The sequence below is a fragment of the Kogia breviceps genome, chromosome 18 (assembly GCF_026419965.1).
Source record: "Kogia breviceps isolate mKogBre1 chromosome 18, mKogBre1 haplotype 1, whole genome shotgun sequence".
Lineage (NCBI taxonomy): Eukaryota > Metazoa > Chordata > Mammalia > Artiodactyla > Physeteridae > Kogia > Kogia breviceps.
The window spans coordinates 7,714,319-7,739,264 of record NC_081327.1 but is presented as its reverse complement, the minus strand read 5'-3'; the positions used below and the strand labels follow the sequence as shown (position 1 = coordinate 7,739,264).

Genomic DNA, 24,946 nt, shown 5'->3' with positions numbered 1-24,946 from the left:
TGCTGTGGGAGAAACAGCACACCTCTGTGACTGAGAACGGAAAGCCTTCATGCTTCAAGTAGAAGATAGTATAGTAAATAGCACCTCACTGCTGAGCCAGCCTGGGGTGGTCTCCACTTAGGGCCCGTGCTCTGCAAAAGGAATTTCCTCTTGCAGGCAGTAGTGTTGGGCAGACTGTAGGGGGTGTATTTGCATAGAAACACTTAACGGGTCTTCAGCTTTCATGTAGAGCCAAGCAGGACCTTACCAGGAACAAATACAAATGGTGGCTTGGAGGCGGGTACTCGGGGGTACAGAGGGTGAAGGGGTGGCCTCTTCCGAGTCCCTTTCCCCTGCTGAGCCTCATGGTTGGTTGTTGGGTGGATTAAAGAGGAGCTGTCAGATCTCTTAATATGCTGCCTGTGTTGGAAACCAGTGGAGCTCTTCTAACTCATTTGCTATTTTCTCTTCTGCACAGCGTTCATCAAGTTCAAGAACTTGACTGGCCTCTCCTTTCATCCAGAAAGCACTCTGTATGGGGCTCGGTGGGACTAGAGTTTAGCCTAGACGTGATTGTGAGTCCTCCCGTGGGGCTGCCTCTCTCCTTCAGCCTTCATTGGTGGCTTAGCCCTTTACCAGCCTCCTCTTTCAGATCTCTTCCTTCTTTTTTTTTTTTTTTTTAATATTTATTTATTTGGTTGCACCAGGTCTTAGTTGTGGCAGGTGGGCTCCTTAGTTGAGGCTCGCTGGCTCCTTAGTTGTGGCATGCATGTGGGATCTAGTTCTCTGATTGGGAATCGAACCTGGGCCCCCTGCGTTGGGAACCTAGAGTCTTAACCACTGCGCCACCAGGCAAGTCCCCAGATCTTTTCCTTCTAATCCATTTTCAGTCACCAGTCCGATCTGTCTAAAAACTAAAACCCTTCCATGGGCTTCCCTGGTGGCGCAGTGGTTGAGAGTCCGCCTGTCGATGCAGGGTACACGGGTTCGTGCCCCGATCCGAGAAGATCCCACATGCCGCTAAGCAGTTGGGCCCGTGAGCCATGGCCACTGAGCCTGTGCATCCGGAGCCTGTGCTCCGCAACGGGAGAGGCCACAACAGTGAGAGGCCCGCGTACCGCAAAAAAACAAACAAACAAACAAACAAAAACCCTTCCATGATTCTCTTTTGCCTTCAGGATACCATTTAGACTTCCTGGATTGGCATCCCAGACCTGGGGCCCACTGACCTCCTTTTCTCCTTTCCACTCCCGTCTGCCCTCCATGAACCCTGTGCTCACGTTGCTGTCCTCAGACATCTGTCAGTCCCTCGTTTCTACACGTTTTTATTCCTTCTGCTTGGAGTATCCTGCTTCGTCCCTTCCCACTTGTCCTCACTGCTCACTCTGATGTGACCTCCAGGAATGTAGCTCCCCTGATGTGAGTTGGGTTTCCTTCCTCTGTGATCCCATACCATCCCCTGGACAACAGAGTCACTTGAGGGCAGGGACCACAGCTCACCATCTCTTGACTGGACCTGACGCAGAGCAGGGCCTTGCTACATGTGGATTGATTGATTGCTGCGGTCACCTGTCCCAAGCTTGGAGAATCTTGCCCGTTCTTAACCTGTGGCTTCATTCATTTATTTTAGGCTCCTGTAAAGCCATCTAGGTGGTGCTAATTTGCATAGTTGGCCTTTGGCCTTTTCCCTACTGTGCCACAAGACACACAGTACCTCAAAGCCCCAGACCTGGCTGTAGGACTGTGCCTGAATCCAAAGGATCGGGGCTCCCTTCCACTTTCCTTCAACTCCCCATGTGTGGGGAACAAGGGCTTGTTTATGACTGGAAGCTCCTGTCTCTCCTAGGCTCTGGCAGAGTCAGACCTAGGGCCCTCCAAGGGAGGAATTAGAATCTTTTCTAAGGTGGCTGATTGTTCTTGGTTCATAAATCTAGCCAAACAAGTTTGGAGTTCATGTCTACTTTCTCCTGCCACTAGAACCTTGATGTCTCCAGCTTTGGATTTGAAAGAAAGGCATTTTGGTCCCACTCTGTCATATACTGCCAGGCCTTGGGCAAGCCTCTTTGCTTTGTGGCCTCTGTTTTCTTTTATAGAAATGAGGGAGATGTTGATAATCTCCTCCCAATTATCATGTATAGGAGAGCCTTAGAAATAGCCCTATTTTCTCCTTTTTTTTTTTTTTTTTTTTTTTTTTTTGCGATACGCGGGCCTCTCACTGTTGTGGCCTCTCCCGTTGCGGAGCACAGGCTCCGGACGCGCAGGCTCAGCGGCCATGGCTCACGGGCCCAGCCGCTCCGCGGCATGTGGGATCTTCCCGGACCGGGGCATGAACCCGTGTCCCCTGCATCGGCAGGCGGACTCTCAACCACTGCGCCACCAGGGAAGCCCTTCTCCTTCTTTTAATTGTAAAGGTAAGACATCGTCTTAGTAAAATATTCAGATACCTCAGAGGAAACTGCCATTTCTTGTGTATTCTTCCAGAACTTTCTAGTATTTTGTACCTCATTCTTCCTTATCATTGCAAGGATTCTCTCTCAAGATTTCTTAATGGTGGACGCTTTATAACTTTTTTACTGTTAGAAAACTTAGTTTGATTCCTCCTTCCTCAATTTTCCCTGCCCTCACTGCAGGGAAATTTTATGATTTTTAAATTGACTTTCTCTCTAGACCTCAGCTTGATTGGGTGATCAGTTCTCTTCAGAAGGAACTTCTTATTTTAGAACTTGTAACCTTTGCAAACCAGCCATTGCCACTTGGGCCTGGCGTTCCCCAGCGGGTGTTTTGGTGTCCAGCAATGACAAGAACTGCTGAGGAAGAGACAGCCACAGGGAAATGGGTTCTGATAACGGGGCAGCAGCTGAGCGCTTGTTGATTTGCTGCTGTCATAACCACAAATGTTTAAAAATAATTTGTAGGGTGGGAGGAAGAAAAAAGCAGTGGGTTTTGTTGTGTTTCTTTTTTTGTTTGTTTTTTTTCTGGTGCCACTGCCTTATCAGAGGTACAAAACGCAGACCACAGTCATTCAGAAAGGAAGAAGGCACTGCCGTACAGAGAAGAGAGAGAGGTGAGGGGAAGGGCAGAGGTGACCCATAAGTGCAGTTCTGGGCTTTACTGCCGTCAGCAGGTGTAGAGTCTGGTCAGAGAACCAGCTGTGGCTAGGTTCATGCTCCACTCCTCAACCTAAAAACGAGGCATAACCCCAATCCGCCACATAGGGTCACAGGGATTAAATGATGGCCGGGCACATCTTGTGCATCAGTAATTGTGATTAAGTGCTTTGTATCCATCATGATCACATTACCTCTTCACAGCACCCTCGTGAGAGCAGATCTACTATGATCATGTCATTTTCACAGGAGGAAATTGAGTCTTGGAGAAGCTAAGTCATTTGTCACCAAACCTAGTAAGCGTTTAAGCATTGCCCAATACCCCGTCTCTCAAAGCGCTCGGTCAGACTTTAATTATTAGCCTTACTAATACTAATAGCATTATGTCCATTTTTTAAGTCTGAACCTCACAAGAGCCCTGTGACATTTTCTTATGCCACTTTTGCAGATGGGAAACTGAGGCCCACCGAGACCAGATTGTAAGAATGGGCAACATTGTCAGCAACCTGCCTTGTTTTCTTCTTTGCAGGCCCACATCTCCCCCACCCCTGCAGTAGCCTATGTTTGAGCTGTTCTCGGGCCCCAAGCCCAGCTGCAATTCTTGTTTAAAGCCTCACATCTTTTCTCTGACTGTCAGACAACAGTCACGGGAATGTCCTGTGCCATCTTCCCTGGGTAAGAGCGGTTGGCAGAGAGCAGCAGATGCCCAGAGTCAAGGTCATGTGCCACTCAAGTGCTGGCCTGGAGAAAAGACCCTGTCTCTCTGCTGCTTGTGACCAGGCAGGGTCAGTGTGAATGGAAAGGGCTTTGTCAGAGTAGCTCTGTAAGCGGAGGGTGCGGCTGGCAGAGCTAGTAGATAGGGGCCCTTGCAGCAGGGGACCAGTGATCTCCATTCTTGGCCTCTACATCATCTGCCTCTGCATTTTAGAATGGTTTTGTCCCGTTCTCTTTGTAAATTACAGACTTTTCAGAATGTTCCACTTTATTTTTATTTAAATAAATTTATTTATTTATTTATTTATTTTTGGCTGCGTTGGGTCTTCGTTGCTGCGCACGGGCTTTTCTCTAGTTGTGGCGAGTGGGGGCTACACTTTGTTGAGGTGCCTGTGCTTCTCACTGCGGTGGCTTCTCTTGTTGCGGAGCACGGGCTCTAGGCGCGCGGGCTTCAGTAGTTGTGGCCCACGGGCTTAGTTGCTCTGTGGCATGTGAGATCTTACCGGACTGGGGCTCGAACCCGTGTCTGCCGCATTGGCAAGCCGATTCTTAACCACTGTGCCTTCAGGGAAGCCCTAACTCATTCTATTTTATTTTACATAGGAGAGCTCATTCTGAATATAGGCTATTTATGCACCCCCCTTTTTTAAACCTAAATGCTATTAAAATTTTAAAATGTGACTAAAAAACTGCTTAAACGTAATTTTAATAGCTGAATGATATTCCATTCTGTCAATCTGTCATGTTTCATGTAATCATCGTGTTATTGGACATGAGATTATTTCCAGACTTTTTGAAATATGCATAAATAACATGGCAGCGATCGCTTACACATAATTAAATCACTGGCCAAGGAACATGACCTTTTGTAAAGGTCCTCGATACCACATCTTCACATGGTTTGGTGAGCGTTCTCATGCCACCAGCTCTGGGTGACAGAGCCAGCCCCTCTGCCTCTCGCTCAGGTTGAGTAATCGTGGTCTTTTCATTTGGTAGGCAAAGACCGGCAGCTCGTTTCTGAGAAGTAGGGCTCTCCTTTCTCCCATCAACAACTTTCATCCAGCTGCCTCAGGTTCTTTTCAGAAGAGAGTGAGCTGTAAATAACAGGAGGCGACTTTCTTTCTCGGTTTTGAGCTGATATGTGATGAGATCAGAGACTGGCCTTCATAGGAGAGGTGAAAGGGTGGCCAAGACTTGGTGCTTAGAAGGGGTGTTTCAGAAAAAGTCTTGAGGGGAGGCCAGTCTGGAGGTGAAGTTCTCTGGAGAAAAAGGTCAAAGGACTGTGTGGCTGTGGTGACAGACGGGGGCTTATGCGAGTGCCCTCCGTGGGTTGTGAGCTCTGCCTTCTGGGTCCCCGGCACAGCTCAGCACAGGCGGTGGGGGTGGAGTGCAGGTGCTCAGGAAATGTTTGTGGATGAAAAAGTGAATGAATGAGTATATGCACATGCATACTTTTAAGTTTCTGGGCTAAAGAGAAAAACTTAAGAGTGAGGTAGATGAAGGGGGGAGTGGTGTGGAGCTGAGCTGAGCAGATGGCCAGACGCGGCAAGAGGTGAGAGGCCCAGAGCCAGCGGGACTCATGGTGGCTTCCTGGAAATGCCCCGCCTTCCTCAGTCCAGCTGTGTCCCTCCGCTGAGCTTCACCCCCGTGGGCTGGCAGTTCTGTACCTTTAGCCCTCGGATACAGCCTTGAAAGCCAGGCTTCTATCTTGTTTCCCTCTTGAGGGCAGATGTGGTACACTCTGTATCTTTCTTTTTTGTTTCTTGCTGGACATTCCATGTTAAGCATGTTTGTAAATAGTTGATAAGAGAAACAGATCCATCCTCGGCATCTTGAGGACTCCGTTCAGTTTGATTAGTGATAGAGCAGGCCGGGTTAGGATCCGTGAGGGCCTTGCGTCGCTTTCTTGTGAGCCTTCTCCCCACCGGTGTGATGATTCTCCTTCCTTCTCCAAACATTGAAGCTTCCCGTGGAACAGATACTTTCTCAGTGCCTACTATGGGGCAAGCCCTGTGCTAGGCATTAAGTAGATAATAGTGAACAAAACAGATATGGTCTCTGCCCCATGGAGCACCAAAATCTGGTGGAGGAGACAAGTCAGTCCTTGTACGAGTGAATTTACACACATGACTGTAAAGTCACAAATGGAGATTAAGACCCTGAGGGAAAGAACAGGGTGCGGAGAGTAAAGGGTATAGTTCAGAGCCGAGGCGATGTAGTCCCCGGAGCTCACTGCTGAGTTAGTGGTGGTCACACAGTCACATGAGGAGTCACAGCATGAGCAAGTGTGTCAGCCTCTCTAAGGGCCATCCGTGCAAGCTGGATTTATGGAGATGCGGACAAGCAGTGGCAGTTCTGGAGTAGCGCCATTTGCCTGATGCTTACCTGGCACCGACCGGGGTGCTTTACGTTTATCAGTTCCCTTAATCCTTAAGCCCCTGAATAAGGTCAGTGCTCTTACGATTCCCATTTCACAGAGGAGGCTCGGGGTCGTTGTCACTTGTCCAGGGCCACAGTAAGTAGGAGAATCGGGGGTCCAGAGCTGTGCTGCTCGCTGCTGCCTGCGGATTGCAAAGCTCCCCAGGCCTAAGAGGGGCTCTGCAGAGAGAATTCTGCGCAGCAGGCCCTGACAAGCAGCTTGTGAGCAGCGTGCGGAGGGTGAGAGGTGGGGAGGCTCAGCACTGGGGGCCGGGGGACCTGTGAAGATAAGGTGGTTCCGCCCACTGGGGAGGGAGCTTGGCAGGCCGCTTGGCGAAACCACTCCCTTCTACCCCATCATGCTCTCTCAGTGCTCCTTTTCTAGTTCCCACCTTTTGTTATTTCATATGTAGTTTTTGTTTGTCACCCTCACGAAATGCTCTGAGAGGCAGAGCGTGCATTTTGCTCTCCCCTGCCCAGCTCAGGGCCCAGCACAGAGTCGGCGCTCGCTGCGTATTCATGGCATGGACAGTTGACTAAATGTGAGACCTAGCGTCTTGCCTGAGCAGATAAGTTACCGGCTAAGAGGATAACTCTATTTTTCATTTTCTTGGAAGTTTATGTCACCCAGGAGTGGATCTGATTTCCAGGCCATTCCCAGAGATAATGAGTCGCCATTAAGTGAGCCACTTTGGGGAGAATGGGTGGGGAGCACCAGAGAGATGGGGGTGGTGCCTGGCACGGAGCAGCTTTAGGCATCAGCCAGGCAATTTTATATAGATTTCACTTTGTCTCAGTAGAACTGTTTTGGGAAACAGCAGTTGGGTTGGAGCTAGTTTGCAACACTGATTTTATTTTTTTCCTATAAAAATGCTGGAGTCTTTGGATGGCCTTAGTGATTATGCTAAATATAATCATGCTATTTAAATGCAATAAGAAATGTTTAGAAAGAAATAGAGTGATTAATAACATTGCTTCCCAAATTCCTGTTATAACACTAATCTGGTATTCTGATTCAGATTAAATTTGAATTTGAGTTAATTTCTTTTTGCAAAAGTAGTAGTTTATTCGCACGTACGCAGTTTTTCTTCTAATCCATGAAAAGGTGTTTGGTTTCCCCTTTTCAAAGTTTGTCTTCTCTGTTATGTGGGCAAGTCCTGAACTATAGCAGAGACCCCAGCCTATCCTCTGTAGCGGTGAATGTCATCCCCCCCCGGACTTCTGCAACCTGAGTTAATTAAAAGGTGCAGATGAAGTTAATCAAGTTTGGAACTCTTATTTTGTGCAGTGTTTTAATATGTTTCAATGAGTCATCTTTTGGCATCCCTGACAGTATTTGATCTTCATGGAAGAGTTTCATAATCTAGAAACTGGTGGGGAGGTGCTCTTCAGAAATGCAGAGTCAACAGTGCTATGTGTGTGTCTGGCTATTTGGGAGGGTGGACAGCAGAACAAAGAGGAGAATTTAATAAGCGAGAACTCGTCCGGGGCTAGGGTCAGTTCTGAGGCTGCTGCCCGTCTAGAACACTGGGCTTCTTCCCACACCCCCTCCACCCCTGCTAACTGGAGTGCTGACATTAGAAAAAGAGTGCAAAATACAGCCTCTGTTTGCTTTGCTGCAAATAAGTGGCCGGACTGACTGGCCCCCTTCCCAGAGGCCCTGAGCGGACTTCAGATGTGGTCGGCAAGGTATCTGGACGGTGCCAGGCTGCCGGCCCACGTCCAGGCGGCCTGTACCAGGAACAGGCAAGGGACCCAGAGGAACAGCGGGGCCAGCTGCTGGCTGCCTCTGCTCCTCCTCTGAGTGCCGTCTTATTTCTTTCTGAGGTGAAACTGGTCTTACCCTCTGAAGATTGATGGGCGAGGTTTTGTATGGCTTCCGCCTCCACTTCTCACCCACTGAACTAGTAACTTAAAATTAATGGACCAAGGGCTTCCCTGCTGGCGCAGTGGTTAAGAATCCGCCTGCCAGTGCAGGGGACACAGGTTTGAGCCCTGGTCCGGGAAGATCCCACATGCTGCGGAGCACCTAAGCCCGTGCGCCAAAACTACTGAGCCTGCGCTCTAGAGCCCGCGAGCCACAACTACTGAGCCGCGTGCTTAGAGACCGTGCTCCACAACAAGGGAAGCCACCACAATGAGAAGCCTGCCTGCCACAACTAGAGAAAGCCTGTGCGCAGCAACAAAGACCCAACTCAGCCATAAATTTATTTATTTATTTATTTAAAAAAGACCAGTTGAGAGAGGGCAGCTCCTCGTCAGGAAAATGCATCTCACAGAAATGTGGTCGAATAGGAGTCTTCCTGAGGTGGGGGGCAAAGAGCCAGACCACTTGGAATCCTTGGGCTGCATTCCTGATGGTCCTGGCTTTCTCCTAGATCAAGAAGCACAGATTCCGAATGCCAGCATTGGCATTTCTACGCCACTACTCACTGGCGGTCCCATCGAACAAACCGCTCAATCTCTGAACTTCAGTTTCTTCACCTGTAAAGTAGGAAGAGCATTCGGACCTACCCACCTCGCTGGGTTATTGTGAATGTAAAAGGTTTAGAATGGTGCCTGGCATAGAGTAGGCACTGTCTGTTTTGCAGTTGTTGTAATTGTTCGAGTATGCTTCAAGAGCCTGTGTTTCATAACCAAAAGATGAAAAGTTTTGTGGTGAGGGCTGAGAAAATGTTCCTTTGTCCCTGTGACAGTTGCTGCTTCTGTCCCAGTGAAACAGAAATAAGAGGACTGGCCAGGAGGCAGCTAGGGCGGGACTCCTGCTGCTGCGCAGCAGCCTCACTCCGTCCCCACGTGCCTGCCACTGGGCCTCGGGCCGTGCATTACAAGTGGCCTGCCCTCGGCGCTGCCTCCGTCATCCGCGCAGGCAACGCCGATGCACGTTCTGGGTCCGTCTTCTCTAGAGTGATTGACAGAATTAGCGCTGACGTTCGATGCAGTCCGCTCGGAGTATCGTCTTTTGACTGGACTAGCAGATTTCCAGGTTCCTCTGTCTTCACAGGACATTGTTGGAAAAGAGGCTTGGTGTAAACAGTGATGACCTGCCACTTCTGCAGTCTTTTCTCCACCCTGTCCCCAAATGCTTGCTTGATTGCATTTGTTTACTCCAAATTGGAATCCCAGTGCCACATCTGCGAAGTTAGAAGTTGAGCTTAGGTGATGGCAGGTCCGTGTTAGCCAGCATCCAAACTGTCATCGACTTTTGAGTGGTCTGCCAAGTGGTCAGGTAGATATGAGGGTTGTAGAAGCTGTGTTCTTGAAAACGAGAGGAGAGTAACATTCCCAGACAGCAAACAGTATTCAAAACAGGTGTTCTGGAACCTTTTTAAGATAAAGAATAGAAAACCTCTGGCGGGCAGAGCCCTATGCTGGGCACATGACAAGCGATCTTCCTCTGACAGCGGCACTGAGAAAAGCGTAGCCCAGAAGCAGGTTGTGTCTTCTTTTACCTGGGCCTCCACGTTTTGGGGTCTTCTCAGAACACTGTGTAGCCCATTTATGAACTTCTCTCAGGCTTCAGGGGAGCCATCTGCCTTGACCCCTAAATTCCCCATCCTCCCCCGCCGTCGCTTTCAGACTGCAGAGACCCGCTCCCTCGCTCACCGTCGGACCTTTGGCACGTAGGTCAGCCGCGCACGCTGAATGCCCGCTCGTGCAGGTGGGTGGATGAATCCCTACTGCTTCTTGGAGGGCGGTCCCCACCACGCTGCTCTTCACCAAAACGGTTTGTGAGTCTTCAGAAAACACAGAGAAGGACAATGGTTCCTTAGTCTGGGGCAAGTTCCAAATACTTGCGTTTTTAAAGAGCCTCACAACAATTGCCCGAGTTTTCAGTCCACCTTGTCTTTTAGGGAAGAGCCCCTGAGAGAGAGTGTACCTTGCTGGATAAGTTCACTTTTTCAGTCAGCAGATGCTGATGAAGCTGAAATGGAAGCAGTCTGTGAGCTGTGAGTGTGAGGGGCCATCCCAGGGCGCCCGGGGATCTACCCGTCTCTACCTCTGCACCGAAACGGCCTGTGTGGTGTGGGAGGAGGACCGCCCTAGAGACGAGGCTCCAGGCTGACTGTCCGCCTGCCTTGGGGAGCGCGTGGGGCACAAGAATGCCACCCGGCCAGCCTGCAGTGGACGTCCAGACGAGGCGCTGCGGCGGTAGAAGGTGCTTGTATTTTGGTCGGTCTTCTGCTCCTGCCTGTGTCTTGTCGTTTGCGCTGCAATTTCGAGCCTCGTTAGGGTCTTGTTATACAGTACTGCTGATTTGCTGCCACCATCTGAACCTTTCCTCTGGTTCACATCCAGAGCAAAGCGTCCGTTTCTGGAGGTTGGCATAATGGTTGTACTAAGTAAAGGGAGGTTTTGTTTGTAATGATCTGCCTGTCTGATGAGTCTGAGCACTTGGCTGGCCTTTTTCTGGCTGAAGCAGTTCATCCTTTGAACTGATGCCCGGACTGCATGCCTCCTCCACCTGACCTCTCTTCTGGGTCAAAATAGCGCCTTTTCCCTCTGCCGGAAGTTGCCCCCACCCTCTCCCCAGGCCCACACATACTTCACGCGTGTTGCTTCCTCGGGGAACCTTTACTTCACAGCACCCTGTAGAGGATGTCACATCCTCTGTTGTACTGTCATGGCACTCATCACAGTAATTTTAGTCATTTTTGCAATATTTGATTACCTTTCTGACTATATTTGTTGAATAAATGAAAAGTATTACCTTTCACTTGGCCCACATTTTTATTTATTTATTATTTATTTATTTTTGGCTGCGTTCGGTCTTTGTTGCTGCACGTGGGCTTTCTCTAGTTGCGGCGAGCGGGGGCCACCCTTCATTGCGGTGTGCGGGCTCTAGGCGCGCCGGCTTCAGTAGTTGTGGCTCGCGGGCTCTAGAGCGCAGGCTCAGTAGTTGTGGCACACGGGCTTAGTTGCTCCGCAGCATGTGGGATCTTCCTGGACCAGGGCTCGAACCTGTGTCCCCTGCATCGGCAGGCGGATTCTTAACCGCTGCACCACCTATTTCATTCCTTTTATGGCTGAGTAGTATTCCATTGTGTATATACCACCTCTTCTTTATCCATTCATCTGTCGATGGACATTTAGGTTGTTCCCATGTCTTGGCTATTGTGAATAGTGCTTCTGTGAACATAGGGATGCGTGTATCTGTTTGAACTATAGTTTTGTCTGGATATATGCCTAGGAGTGGGATTGCTGGATCTTATGGCAACTCTGTTTTTAGTTTTTTGAGGAACCTTCACACTGTTCTCCATAATGGCTGCACCAGTTTACATTCCCACCAACAGTGTAGGAGGATTCCCTTTTCTTCACACCCTCTTCAGCGTTTTTTACTTGTAGATTTTTTTTATGATGGCCATTCTGACCGTGTGAGGTGGTACCTCACTGTAGTTGTGATTTGCGTTTCTCTAATAATTAGCGATGTTGAGTGTCTTTTCATGAGCCTGTTGGCCATCTGTATGGCTTCTCTGGAGAAATGTCTATTTAGGTCTTCTGCCCATTTTTCGATTGAGTTGTTTGTTTTTTCATTGTTGAGTTGTATGAGCTGTTTGTATATTTTGGAAATTAAGCCATTTTTGGTCACATTATTTGCAAATATTTTCTCCCAGTCTGTAGATTGTGAAAAGACTTGCTTTTTAACCTGTCTTCTTCCTTTCCCAGTGCTCCTGAAGTTCCGCACAGATAAAGGAAGGGATCCTAGTTCTGATACCTTTGGGGAAGATTCTGAGTTGTTGCTCCAGATTCGAAACGATGTGCTTGACTCCCTGGGTGTTAATCCTGACCTGCTTCCCGAAGACTTTGTCAGGTTGGTCTCAGTACTTATCACAGTTTAGCCTGGATTGATAAATGTCTGTTTTCAGTATTTGCCTTAATTTGGGGAGATGCTTTATTCAGACCGAAAGCCCTGAGGAGAGCCTCCTTTGCCACATTCTGCCACCTCCTGTGGCCCTCTGTCCTTCTGTTGGTATAACAGCAGTATATGAAAAATCGAGGTGACCTTGTATGTGTGCAGGTATAACTGCACGATAAATGGAGCGGCGGGGTCAGAAGAATGGGTTTATCATTCGGTAGATATTGCCCCATTGCCCTCCATTGATGACCCATCAGTTTATACCCCGAGCAGCAAAGGCATCCCTGTCCCCAGCGTCCTCGCCCTTAGGCGCTGGGATGCTTTCACCTTAGGCGACCAGTCTTGCTCTTATACACAGTCCGGTTTAGGATTTGATTGGATCGGTCCAAAGGGAGACTGGGTCAGGAAGCCCTTCCAAGTAGTTCTGGGGTCGTCTCGTTACTCTCACTCTCTTTCCGTGTATTGGGGGGGCTCCCCAAACTGCTTTGCTGTGCTCCAGCTGGCAGCAGGAATAATGACGGCTGGGATTTACTGAGCAGCTGTCACGATACCAGGCATTGTCTAGTTGCTTTCGGTACATGCTCCCTCTTGACAACAACCCATTTTATAGGAGAGGGAAAGTGAATTTAGAGCTCAGAGAAGTTCAGCGACTAGTATGAGGTTATACAGCTAATAACAACAGCACCGCGTATGGAAGACTTTCTGTGCTTCACCAACACAGCCACGTGTAATTGTTACAATAATCCTCGAAGTGTGTATTATTATTTTCCCATGAGTTAAATGAAGAAACTGAGGCTCAGAAAGATAGTCAGTTGTCCAAGGTTTTAGTAAGTAGCCAACCAAGATCTCACCACACTGCTGATCGCTGGGAACAGCACAGTACCTTGGTTCCTTTTCAGCAGTAAAGTGAATTGGAGTCCCTTCGTTCCCTAGTCCTTTTCTTCTTCACTCGTGGCTGGGAGCCTCGCTTAGACACTAGCAAACCTCAGCCGATTTAAGACCAGCAGTGGGCTTTGAATCCCCGGCCGGGCCCTCAGCCAGAAAGAGGCAGCTGTCCACAAGGTGCTTTTGTAAATTAGCACTGGGAGGTCGGGGCTGATGACACCGCCGGCTGGGATGGGGTCCCTGTTTCGGGCTGACAGCGGGCACACTTCTCTTGGTGGAGGAGCAAGTGGTGCCCCGCTCTGCGCTTCAGGGCGGGAGGCGGGCAGGCTCGGCAGGGCTCCAGATTCAGTAGACGTAGCCAGGCCGCAGGGCCGCCGAGCACACCCAGTGCCGCGTGCCGGGCCTGAGCGTGCCGTCGAGTGACTGATTTGGGTGTTTAGAGTGACGAACGGCCTGCCTCTGCATCGCCCGCCAGTGGCAGAGGCCCCGCTTCCCAGAAGGAGAAAGCCACAGCCTAACTGCTAACAGCCGGACTAACTGCCGGCTAGTTTCCTCTCCAAAGTGTCCCCCCACCAACCCTTTGCAGAAACCACTTTCCCATGACTATGCCTCGTGTGCCCAGGCGCTCCCTCTCTATTGCCTTTTAAGTAAGAGGTGGTTGACGGCCTCTCGAAGTCCGTCTGTGGCTGGTGGAGATGAGGCTGGTGGAGATGGGACAGGGACGCGGCAAGGAAATGAGCCGCCGTCTGGCAGCTGAGCTACTCTCACAAATTACCCACTGCCAGCTCCGAGCAGGGTGTGCTTGCTTGAGTAGGGAAAGCTGTGCCCAAGTCTCCATTTCCCTCATCTGTGATCTGCTTGTCCTGTCCCTTCATGTTATGTTATTTATTCTCTTTTCAGAGAGCTTTATTGCTTTTCTGATGATGACAGTAACAGATGCCCATTGCCAGCAGATATAAAAGGGACGAAAAGGATCATCCATAGCCCTCCCAGTGAGAAGTAGCCCCTGCTAACTTGAGGTTTAATTTGGGGGTTTAGCCTCACAGACATCAGTATGTGTATTTATTCATGTTTTTTCTCTTTTTAAATATCAAAATGAGATTGTACTTTTCATGTGATAGCCTTCTTTTTCCGGCATATCATGGACTTGTTTGTGTCACAAATACAGATCCATAACTTCACTTGTGCTGCATAATGTTTCATTGTCTGCCATATGGTTATTTATTTAGCCATTACCTTATTGGTGGGCATGTGAGTTATTTATAGTTTTTCACTATTATAAACACTTGTGATGAACATTCATAATTTGTATGTCTAATATAACTTTTACTGTTTCTTTTTTTTTTTTTTTTTTTTTTGCGGTACGCGGGCCTCTCACTGTTGTGGCCTCTCCCGTTGCGGAGCACAGGCTCCGGACGCGCAGGCCCAGCGGCCACGGCTCACGGGCCCAGCCGCTCCGCGGCACGTGGGATCTTCCCGGACCGGGGCACGAACCCGTGTCCCCTGCATCGGCAGGCGGACTCGCAACCACTGCGCCACCAGGGAGGCCCACTTTTACTGTTTCAAAAAAATTTTTTTATTGTGGTGAAGTACACACAACATGATTATGCCATTTTAACCGTTCGTAAATGGACAGGTCAGTGGCATTAAGTACATTCACATTGTTGTGCACCTGTCACTGGTGTCCATCTCCAGTACCTTTTCATCTCCCCAAACTGAAACCCTGTCCCTGTCAGACACTAACTTCCCTTTGTGCTGCCCCAGCCCCTGGTGGCCTCCGTTATACTTTGTGTCTCTCTGAATCTGATTGGTCTACGTATTTTGTATAAGTGGAATTATACAATATTTGTCCTTTTGTGAACTTACTGGTTGTTAAGTTTCAGAGATAATGTATATATTATGGAAAAATCAGATAGTGTGGAATAAATTCAAAGATGAAAATGAGGAGGAGTGGGAGGCACAGACTATCGGGTATAAGAATAGGCTCAAGGCTGTATTGTACAACACAGGGAAGATAGCCACATTTATTTATTTTTTTTGGCTGCACCATGTATAGCTGATATTTTGTAATAACTGAATGGAAAGTAACCTTTACAAATTTTATAAAAGTTTTAAAAAACAATTTAGAAAGAGGAAAATGAAAATTACTCATAACTCCATTAACCAGAGAAAATCACTGAATTTGTTATTATATTTTCTTATATATTTTCTATCAGAGAATATGTAAAATCAACAAAAATCCTTTGTAGATTAAAGAAACATATTCATTGTTAGTAAGCGTGATGGGAAAAGGTACAACCTTTGAAGGAGGCAGTTTGGAAATAAGTATCAAGAGTCATTTAAGTGTTCCCTCTTTAGCCCAGTAATTCTGCTCCTTGATAATGAGAATATATCTGAAAGAAATAGTGTCAGCAAATACTTATATACAGAAGATATTCATTATCATATTTATAAGAAAGAAATTGAAAAGGCATTGAAGAGTTAATATTACAGAGCAAATGCAAATACACGGATTAAAAATGATGTGGAAAACGTCAAGCATACAGAAAAATGGAAAGAGTAGTGAACAGTAGTAAACATCTCTGTACCACTCAGTTGTTAATATTTTGCTTTCTAATTATGGGGAGGGGAGCAGAATGATGGCGTGATGTGTACGAATGCGTCAGAGTTCATCTGTTGCGTCTGGTTCTGTGCTTCTTTTAATCTGGAAGTCGGCAAACTGGCTTGCCACCTGCTTTTGTAAATAAAGTTTTATTCCACACCTACTCATTTATGTATTATTTGTGACAGCTTTTGTAGAGTTTTTACAAAGAGTTTAAACAGAGACCATATGGCCTATAAAGCCAAAAAATTATTTGGCTTTAAAGCAGAATGTTAATGTCTGGTTCTTTACAAAGAAAGTTTTCCAACTCCTGATCTAGAACAGTTTACCGCCTTTTTTTTTTTTTTTTTTAAGGAGTCCAGGCCAGTTACATTTTAGAATATTCCATATTCTGAACTTGTCTGATTATGTCTTGAGATGATGCTTGTTTTTGTCTTGTTTAGTTTTTATTATTTAGACTTATACAGTGAAATTTGTTCTTGTTGCCTCATGGCGGTTTTTTTAAAAAAATTTACATACAGTCAAATTTATTCTTTTTTGTTATGCAGTTCTGTGAGTCGTTTGTGTGTTTTGTTTTAAAGTTCCATAAAATAAAATAAAAATTTTTTTAAAGTTCCATAAAATTTTACGAAGATACAAAGTTGTATAACTACCACCACAGACAAGATACAGAAGAGTTTTGTCACCCCCCCCCCCCCCACATCCCTCATGTTGCCTGGGAGTAATCGGCCCCTTCCCTACCTGCAACCACCGACCTGTTCTCTATCCCTATAGTTCTGCCTTCTTCAGTAATGTCATATGACTGGAATCGTACAGCATGGGTAGTCTTTTTGAGTCTGGCTTCTTTCCTTTAGCCTAATGCCTTTGAGATTCATCCATGTTGTATGAATCGACAGCTCATTTCTTCTTAATGCGAGTAGTGGTCCACTGGATGGACTTACCACAGTTTATGCACCAGGTGAAGGACGTTTTGGTTGTTCCCAGTTTTTGGCAATTATGACTAAAGCCGCTATAAACATCCATGTGTTTTTGTGTGAACATAAGTTTTCATTTCTCTTGGATATGTATACCAAAGGGTGGGATCGATGGCTCATATGGAAACTGTTCAACAATTTGGACTCTCTTTCACAGCAGGCACACCACTTTACCATCCCACCGGCACTTTATCCAGGTCCCAGTTTCTCCCCATCCTTGCCGACAAGTGTTATGGTCTGTCTGTTTCAGTGTTAGTGGGTAATGAGTCGCGTCTCACTGTGGTTTTGATTTGCATTTCCCTAATGACTAATGATGTAGAGCATCTTTTCATGTGCCTACTGGCCATTTGTGTATGTTTTTAGAGAAACGTCTATTTAGATCATTTGCCCATTCTTAAGTTGGGTTATCTTTTTATTGTTAAATTGTAAGGGGTCCCTGTATACAAGTCCTTTTGTCAGATACATGATTTGTAAAAATTTCCTCCCATTCTGTGGGTTGTCTTTTCACTTTCCTGGTGGCATCCTTTGAAGTAGAAAGGTTTAACTTTTATGAAATATAATTTATCTTTTTTTCCCCCTATTTTTACATGTGTGTTCTCGTCTGAAGAGTTTTACAGTTTTAGCTTTTGCATTTAGTTCTGTGATCCATTTTTGGATTAACTTTTGTACATGATGTGAAGTAGGGGTCCACATTAATTCTTTTGCCTTTAGAGACCCAGTTGTCCCAGTAACATTTGGAGAGTATCGCCATCTTAACAATATTAAGTCTTCTGATCCATGAACTTGGGGATATCTTTCCATTTATTTAAGTCCTTTATTTCTTTCAACAATGTTTTATAGTCTTCAGAGTATACGTTTTACGCATTTATTGTTAAATCTATTCTGAAATATTTTATTCTGTTGGATGCTATTGTAAATCAAATTCTTAATTTCATTTTAAGGATGTTCATTGCTCATGTATAGAAATAGATTGATGTTTTGTATGTTAATCTTGTCTTCTGCAGCCTTGGTGAATTTAATAGTTCAAATAATTTTTCTGTGGTTTCCTTAGAATTTTCTATATACCAGATCATGTCATCTATGAATATATGTATTACTTCTTCTTTCCAGTCTGGATGCCCCTTATTTCTTTTTCCTTCCTTCCTTAAATGCCCTGGCTAGAACCTCCAGTACAATGTTGAATAGAAGTGGTGATAGCAGACATCCTTATTTTGTTCCTGATCTTTCAGTCTTTTGCCATTAAGTAAGATGTTAGCTGTGGATTTTTCGTAGACGCCCTTTATCAGTTTAAAGAAATTTCCTTCTCTTCCCAGTTTGTTGAGTGTTTTTATCTTGAAGAGGTGCTGGATTTTGTCTCATGCTTTTTCTGTGTCTGTTGAAGTGACCATGTGTCTATATTTTGCTGGTTTGGTTTGCTAGCATTTTGTTGAGATGATTAAAAGAAGCAGAATGTTAAATTTGTATAGTACGATCACATAGAATGTAGGTGAATTTTTTTTAAAGGAAAAGTATTCCCATATTTGACTGTCTTTGAGTAGTAGAATTATGGTGACTAGTTTTGCTTTGGTATAGTTCTCTGTGTATTTTATAGTTCTGCAGGGGACCTTGGTACGTGGGAGGAAGAGCTGCCTCTGGATGGACAGATGGGAGTGCTGGGCCCGGCCAGGGGGCGAGGAGATGGGCACCCCCAGGCACAGTTGATGCGAGCTGAATGGGTATCGCCTTTCTGGAGGGCATCGTGGCAAAACGTATCAGGACTCAGCAGTTCTGTGTTTGGGAATTTGCCGTAAGGAATTGTTTGGACACCGCTGCCAAGCTGTATGGCCACAATGTTGAACAGCTTCAATATCCATCAGTAGGTTACAGGGCACAGTGAATAATAGCTGCTGTGACTTGGGTTTTTAATTATATGTATTTAGCTACGTGCCCTTTTAAAAATGTCCAGAAGGCTGTGTACCAAACCAAGAAGACAGAAGGTGCTCTCCTCGTGGTAGGGTTCTGTAGGGAAGCTTTCCTTTTAACTTGCCTGCACCTCAATTTGCTCATTTTAAAAACCCCTTTGTGTTCAGGGATGGGAACCGGCGAGGCATGGTTCCCCTGGGGAGGCCGGGGGAGAAAGCGTTTGGCTGTCCAGGACGGGTGATGGGGGCAGGCGACAATATCAGCTAAAATTTGTCCTCTGGATGCCCGTCCTGGCCCAGAAGGGTTGGTGTCTACGTGGGTAGTGAAGGCTTTTTTCTGCTCCCGTGCTTTAATCTCAGGCCCCGACTTTCCTGTGCCTCCTGCATGTTAACACAGGCCTACTCCTGACATTTGTCTGGGAATAGCATATAGAACCCACTGCCCATTGTGGGTCAGGAGAGAATTGCGAGAATGTGACCAGGGCACTGAAACATCTGATATTTGTAGGACTTTATTTTTAGGACGCACAGATATAGCCTTTCCTTTAACTTAAAAAAAAAAAAAAAGTGTGAAACAATTCTTGCCTGCCAAGGTTCAGAGGTCATTCCCAGCCACCTACTAACCTGGATCAGATTTAATTTTCACGCCTACTTGCCAGCATTAGCATTGTTGTCTGAATTGACTCCTCCTGGTAGGAGATGTTTTCATTCAGGTGAACCTACTACTGACCTTTTCCAGATGTCCTTACCAGCCTTCCTGTCCTCAGGTCTCCATTCCATTTGTCTTCTCTTTTAGGTACTGCTTCTCTGAGATGGCCCCAGTGTGTGCAGTGGTTGGAGGGATCCTGGCCCAGGAAATTGTGAAGGTAAAAAGTCACTGTGGTATAGAAAATCGTTGACCCTCCACACCATGACCTTGGATCTGCCAACAGAGAGAACCCAGGACTGTCGTAGAGAGCTGCCTGGTTTCTCTGACTCCTCTCACCCTGTCTCCTGCCATCCCCATTCCCCTCCTTCCTCCCTTTTTCCACCCCATCCTCTTCTCTCCAGCCCATCCAGGTGGGCCTGTAGCAAATGATCTTTGAGTGCCTGCCTACTCAGAGCTGGACAAAGAGCCCGTGAGGTGCTGTCCACCATCCCCTAACTGTACCAGCCAGTTATCTGGTGCTTATGCTATTTGTCCGGTATTGTGCCTCTTACAGCTCTATGAAATGGGCACTGTCCTGACCCCCATTTAGGGGTGGACACCAAGGCCCAGAGAAGGGATTCCACGACCCATGTTTCTCCACCTCTGCTTCACAGTTTCTCTCCACCCATGGCCGTGGCGTCAAAGCACCCTCTTGTTACTGCACACACCGTAGGCATGTGTAGAGCAGGGGGAGATCAGTACCAGTGGAGCCCGTGCACTGTGCCAGCAGCCCCACAAGGCTCCATCCAGGGTGACCTGTGCCCACATTAGGCAGGGGTCGTTGTCCCTCTCAGAAGGGAAGCATTTCCTGTAGGGTCATGGGGTAACCAAGTAACTAGCACAGCCTTTTGAGTCTCTTCTGGAACGTTTGAGTTGCCAGAACTATAGCCTACCCCCAAATGTATTTTACTTTCTTTGGGAACTTTGATATTTGCCCAAAGATAATGAACTTGCCTTTTGCAGGTTCTTAACTGCTTTAGTGGACTTGCAGTGATGGGGTGTCCTTTTCTTTCATGGAGCAGAGTCATGCCTGGTCAAATAATTCTCCACGTCCATTTACATGTCAGGTTTGAGCTTTAGGAGGACGATTTGGAGACCAGCTCTCACTACTTTGTCCTGCTCTGGAAACATTTGACTCTATTTGATGGTCCCACCATCCTCTCAAGGCCTTTTTTTTCTCTCTTCTTTCCTGATCCTTCTCTCTGGATCAGTTCTTTCCCTAACCCTAACTTTCATGTCATAGGCAGTAGGGGTGAGCACGGAGGAGGCACGGTGGGAGAAGAGGAGAAGCATGGGGTATTGTGCCTGCTTTCTGGCTCAGGCCTTCTGCTTAACCCAGACTGAGAAAAAGCTCAGCTGTGTCCCCAGTCTGAGAAGTCGGCTGCCCAGAGGACTGTGTTGAGAAGGATTCTGAGGTTGCCTATAGAGAGTCTTGGCGGGAAAGAGTACAGTGATGGAAAAATAAGGGGGGGAATGGGAACATAATATATTTTTTGTAGCCTACAGTGACGACAGCAATAGTAGATAGCATTTATTGAAAGCTCATTACATACCTACCACGCAGAGACCATGTTCCCTACGTGGATAGACTCATTTGATCCTCACGACAACCCAAGAGGTAGGAGCTAGTGATCCCTCCTGTAGGAAGGAGGCTCTGAGGTGCAGAGAAGCGGCGGAGCCGGCACTCGAGCCCGTGCCGTCTGGTTCCTGAGCCTGTGCTCCGCCATCAGGCCTCAGGTGCCCTCCCGTCCGGCGGGGTTCTGTGTGGACCCGGGGCCACCGTCCTTGCGCCCTTAGCCTCACCTCCATGCCTCCCATTGAGAAGCTGCTCCCTGAGTTTTTCATGTGGGATGGAGATTGTGGGTCAGGCAGGTGGCCTTGACCCCATTGTGTGCAGGGGCTTCTCTGCATCCCAGTCCTAACCTCTAGTGCAGCCCCCTCCTTCCTGCCTGCAGAGGACAGCTGTCGCCCAGCATCTTGTTTCTGTTTATCCCAGATAGCCAGAGTACTCTGCATTCTTGGTTGCTGGGTGTGTTTGGAATCTCCTCCTACCCCCGTCTTGCTCGGGAAGCACTTTACCTTTTGCCCCATGTTCACCCCATGCCCTGCTGTCTTGTCCCCGCCACTCCCCCTTACTTAACACCGGTTCAGCTTTGGCCATCTGGCGGTAAAGGCCTGCAATCTGAGGGCCGTGGACCTCCCCCTTTTCCCTGGTGGGACCATCTGACCACCCGTACAAAGCAAGCATGGGGAGATGGGGGGGCAGATGTATAAGTCTGTTCCCTTGGAATCATCTTTGTCTCCCTCCTTCCTTGCATCATTGCAGACACCACATGTTCTATCCATGTCCTCTGTCATGTCCCGCTTCCTTGGCTTTAATCATCCTCTTTTCTCTCCCCACTGTCCGCGGTCGGTCTCCCCACCTAGAGTACTAGAGGTGAGAGTGACAGCAGCAGCCTTATCAAGCTCCTCATGAAAACACCTTGTGTCGTCTCCTGGAACTTGGGTTCTCGGGGCAGAGATCCGCCTGTGGGCCCTTGGGCCCTTCCACCTTGCTGAGTGCCTGAAGCCTCAGATATTGGGAAGGGCCCTCTGGCCCCGTTAGTCATAGCAGCTCCCAGTTACTGAGAATTTACTACATGCCCAACACGTTACAAGCTTGATCGCATTTCATACTCACCAGGGGCCCTAGCAGGCCGGGGCCGTTTATTTGCCATTTCATATGCCAGCCCAGAGAAGCAAACCTCTGATCCAAGCCCCAGGCAGGGAGGGACTTCAGAATCCTTAATATCTAGCACAATAGCTGACACAGAGTAGATGCTCAATACATTTTCCTCAGAAGAATGGTTATTTCCGGAATAACCACTTGGAATAGGTGTGATTGTCTCCATTTTACAGATGAGAAAGTGGATTGGGATTGACACTCAGTTCAAGGAGGAGAGGTTCGGGGTGTTTAGGGCACGCTCCCAACCTTGTAAAGGAGGTCCCGCCTTAGGGGTGGCAGCATGGCGCTCCCGGAAACCTTGGCGCCCTGCCCAGCGGTCTGTGTAGGTGATGTCTTCCTCTTTAAACAGGAACCCTTCTTGCGCCGACAACGTCCACTATCGCCTGTGGACCTTTCCCCAGTACACACAGGTACACACGTGGTTCAGCATGTGATTTCAGGGACTCTTAACTCCATCTCTAACAGTGCTGTGAACTTCTGTTAACCCCGTGAGATAATCATCCTTTTCATGGCTGACTGGCATGTCCCAGGCCCTCTGGACCCCAGCCCTGGCCTGTCCTGTGGAGGGCAGGCAGCACTGCCTCCTCCTGGAAGCACCACTTCTGCATCAGTGAGTGTCCCCCGCAGGTGACGGAGGCTGCAGCCTCAGACGCGTTGGAATGAATCAGTGCCTTTCTCAATTGAATAGTCATAAATAATTACTACGGCCGTTAGCCAAGCGGTGCTTCTCCATGTTAGGCATTGTTTTAGATATTTGAGGTACAGCATCTTTTTTAATCCCTAGGATAAAACATTTGTTAGGTTCATTTTACATGGGGAAAGCAAAGGTCAGAGAGGCTGAATGATCTGCTCAAGGACACACAGCTGGTAAGGGACAGAGCAAAGGGACATGACAATTACAATCAGAAGTGTTTCCCAAGATAGCCACACAGCCCCCGGGGAGCAAAATGAACGTCTCTTGCGAACCACTGCCCACGGTGCTTTTAGAAGATTTCAGTTTGGGGGTTTACTCTCTTTTCTCCATTTTATCCCTTTTAAGGCACTTGCGCTGAACCCTCTTCTCGTTTTGCTCCCCAGGCCCTGTCTCAAAGGGACCCTCCTCACAACAACTTCTTCTTCTTTGACGGCATGAAGGGCAACGGGATTGTGGAGTGCCTTGGCCCCAAGTGAAGCCGGGACTTGGCAGCCCCGGCGATGCTGCCCCGCCGCAGGCCCACGCGTGATCCTTGTCCCCCTTCCCCCGTGAAGGCCCTCTCCAGGCGAGGGAAAAGCGAAGTCACTGAACCGATACAAACCGTTTCCCGTGAGCAGTGAGGTCGTGCAGATGCGCTGCTTCTAAGCACCAGTGGCTGCTAAGCAAGGGGCGTAGGTCCTGACTGTCCCAGGCCTGCGCGGCCGCCACCTGACAGCCCCCTCCGACTCCTCGTCACGGCGTCACCAGTCCCCGCAGCCAGGAACCAGCGCGCCTTGTGGCCTAGGAGCCTCTTGCCACCTTCTTGGCCTTAGTCCCCGCCTGATGTCACACAGAGAGGAGCATGACTTCAGGTGGGGAATAAGGCCTAGGTCTGATGAAACACTAGTGGAACCACAGTTCCAAATGCAGACGGTGCCCTTAGAGAGGAAAAAACATGGCAGGCGGAATGTATTTCCTCCAAAGTTTGAGACTCTGAAAAACAACAGGTGGCATCTGGTGTGCTATTCTTGAGTTTTAGTTTAGGATTAGTTGAGTTCCAGCCTGGATTTTCGACGAGAGGAAATATCACCAAGTCCTCTTGGGTATTAGGGTGAGACCTTGCACATGGAATATTAGCGGGAAAGCCCGTTTTAAAAAGGCAGATTCCCTGGTCCCATCCCCTGGGGATTCTGACTCTTTGGCCGCGAGCTGGGACAGAGGAGCCTGCCCTTCTCACGGAGCCCCATGCCGGTGCCGTGCTGACCCTCGCTCTGGAGGCTGTCGCGTGTTAAGGGCTGTATCGGCCCTTCATTTACCCCCCTGAATTGCAGCTGTTCACGTTTTTTTTATATTTTCTATATTTCCTTGGTTCTTTAGAAAGGAATGATTGAAATAAAGTTATTTGCTTTAGGATTTGTTTGGTTTTCTTCCACATTAAAAACTTCTTCCTCGGACAGGGAGCGATCCTATCAATTGCCTAAACCTGAAGAAATGTCCCTGGATGCTTTAACATGACACAAAGATCCTCCCCTCCGTCACCATTCCTGCCACCGTTTTTCTGGGCAATGCAGCAAGAGTTAGAGTGCCCATATTCTAGCGTGCAGAAGCTTCTGATTCTTATTGTCTGTTGAATAATTCAGTTAAGTAGTGGCTGTTCTCAGGGATAGCAATTGTAATAATAGTGGAAAAGGACTAAAAGTGAGTGATAGTTAAGAATCTGCCTGCCGATGCAGGGGGACGGGGGTTCGAGCCCTGGTCCGCTAAGATTCCACGTGCTTCGGAGCAACTAAGCCTGTGTGCCACGACTACTGAGCCCACGCGCCGCATCTACTGAGCCCACGTGCCGCAACTAGTGAAGCCCCCGCACTTTAGAGCCCGTGCTCCGCAAGAAGAGAAGCCACCACAATGAGAAGCCCGCGCACCGTGGCAAAGAGTAGCCCCCGCTCACTGCGACTGGAGAAAGCTCGCGCGTAGCAACGAGGACACAAAGGTAGCCAAAAATAAATAATATAAATTTAATTTTTTTTTAAAGTGAGCGATGGTCTCATAACGGTTAAGGGACACTTAAGTAAAATGCCCCAAGTCCCACAGCTGGGCGGGTCAGAGCAGTCGTTGGAACGCCAGGTTTGTCTTGACTCAGCAGCATGTTTGAAGTCTCCTTACCCTCACTTGGCTTTTCCACGATGTAAATCGTCTGGCTGGTTTGAATGAATAAATCAGCTCCTTTCCTATTTCAGCCCTGTTGCAGTCAGTGAAAAAAGACCTGATCTCCTCTTGAGAGGAAGAACTTAATTCCCCCAACCCTCCTGGTCACCTCTGCTCCCACCCTAGGTGAAGCTAGGGCTGCATTTTTGGAGCTGCCCCTTTCTGGGCCCTATTAGTGTTGAGTCAGGGGAATCCTTGCATGAATCTTGCAGGGTCTT

At 47.9% G+C, this 24,946-nt stretch overlaps 1 protein-coding gene across 2 annotated transcripts in view; it reads left to right on the top strand.

The window, feature by feature from the left end:
• The window catches only part of SAE1 (SUMO1 activating enzyme subunit 1), a 68,270-nt gene extending 44,334 nt beyond the window's left edge, over positions 1–23,936 (top strand). For both annotated transcript variants that reach the window (XM_059045470.2, XM_067019584.1), the window contains 3 exons: positions 11,886–12,030; positions 19,234–19,303; positions 22,928–23,936. In XM_059045470.2, the coding sequence (XP_058901453.1) occupies positions 11,886–12,030; positions 19,234–19,303; positions 22,928–23,020 (308 nt within the window). In that variant the 3' untranslated portion in view covers positions 23,021–23,936. The remainder of the gene's footprint in view (positions 1–11,885; positions 12,031–19,233; positions 19,304–22,927) is intronic.
• Positions 23,937–24,946: the final 1,010 nt, after the last annotated feature.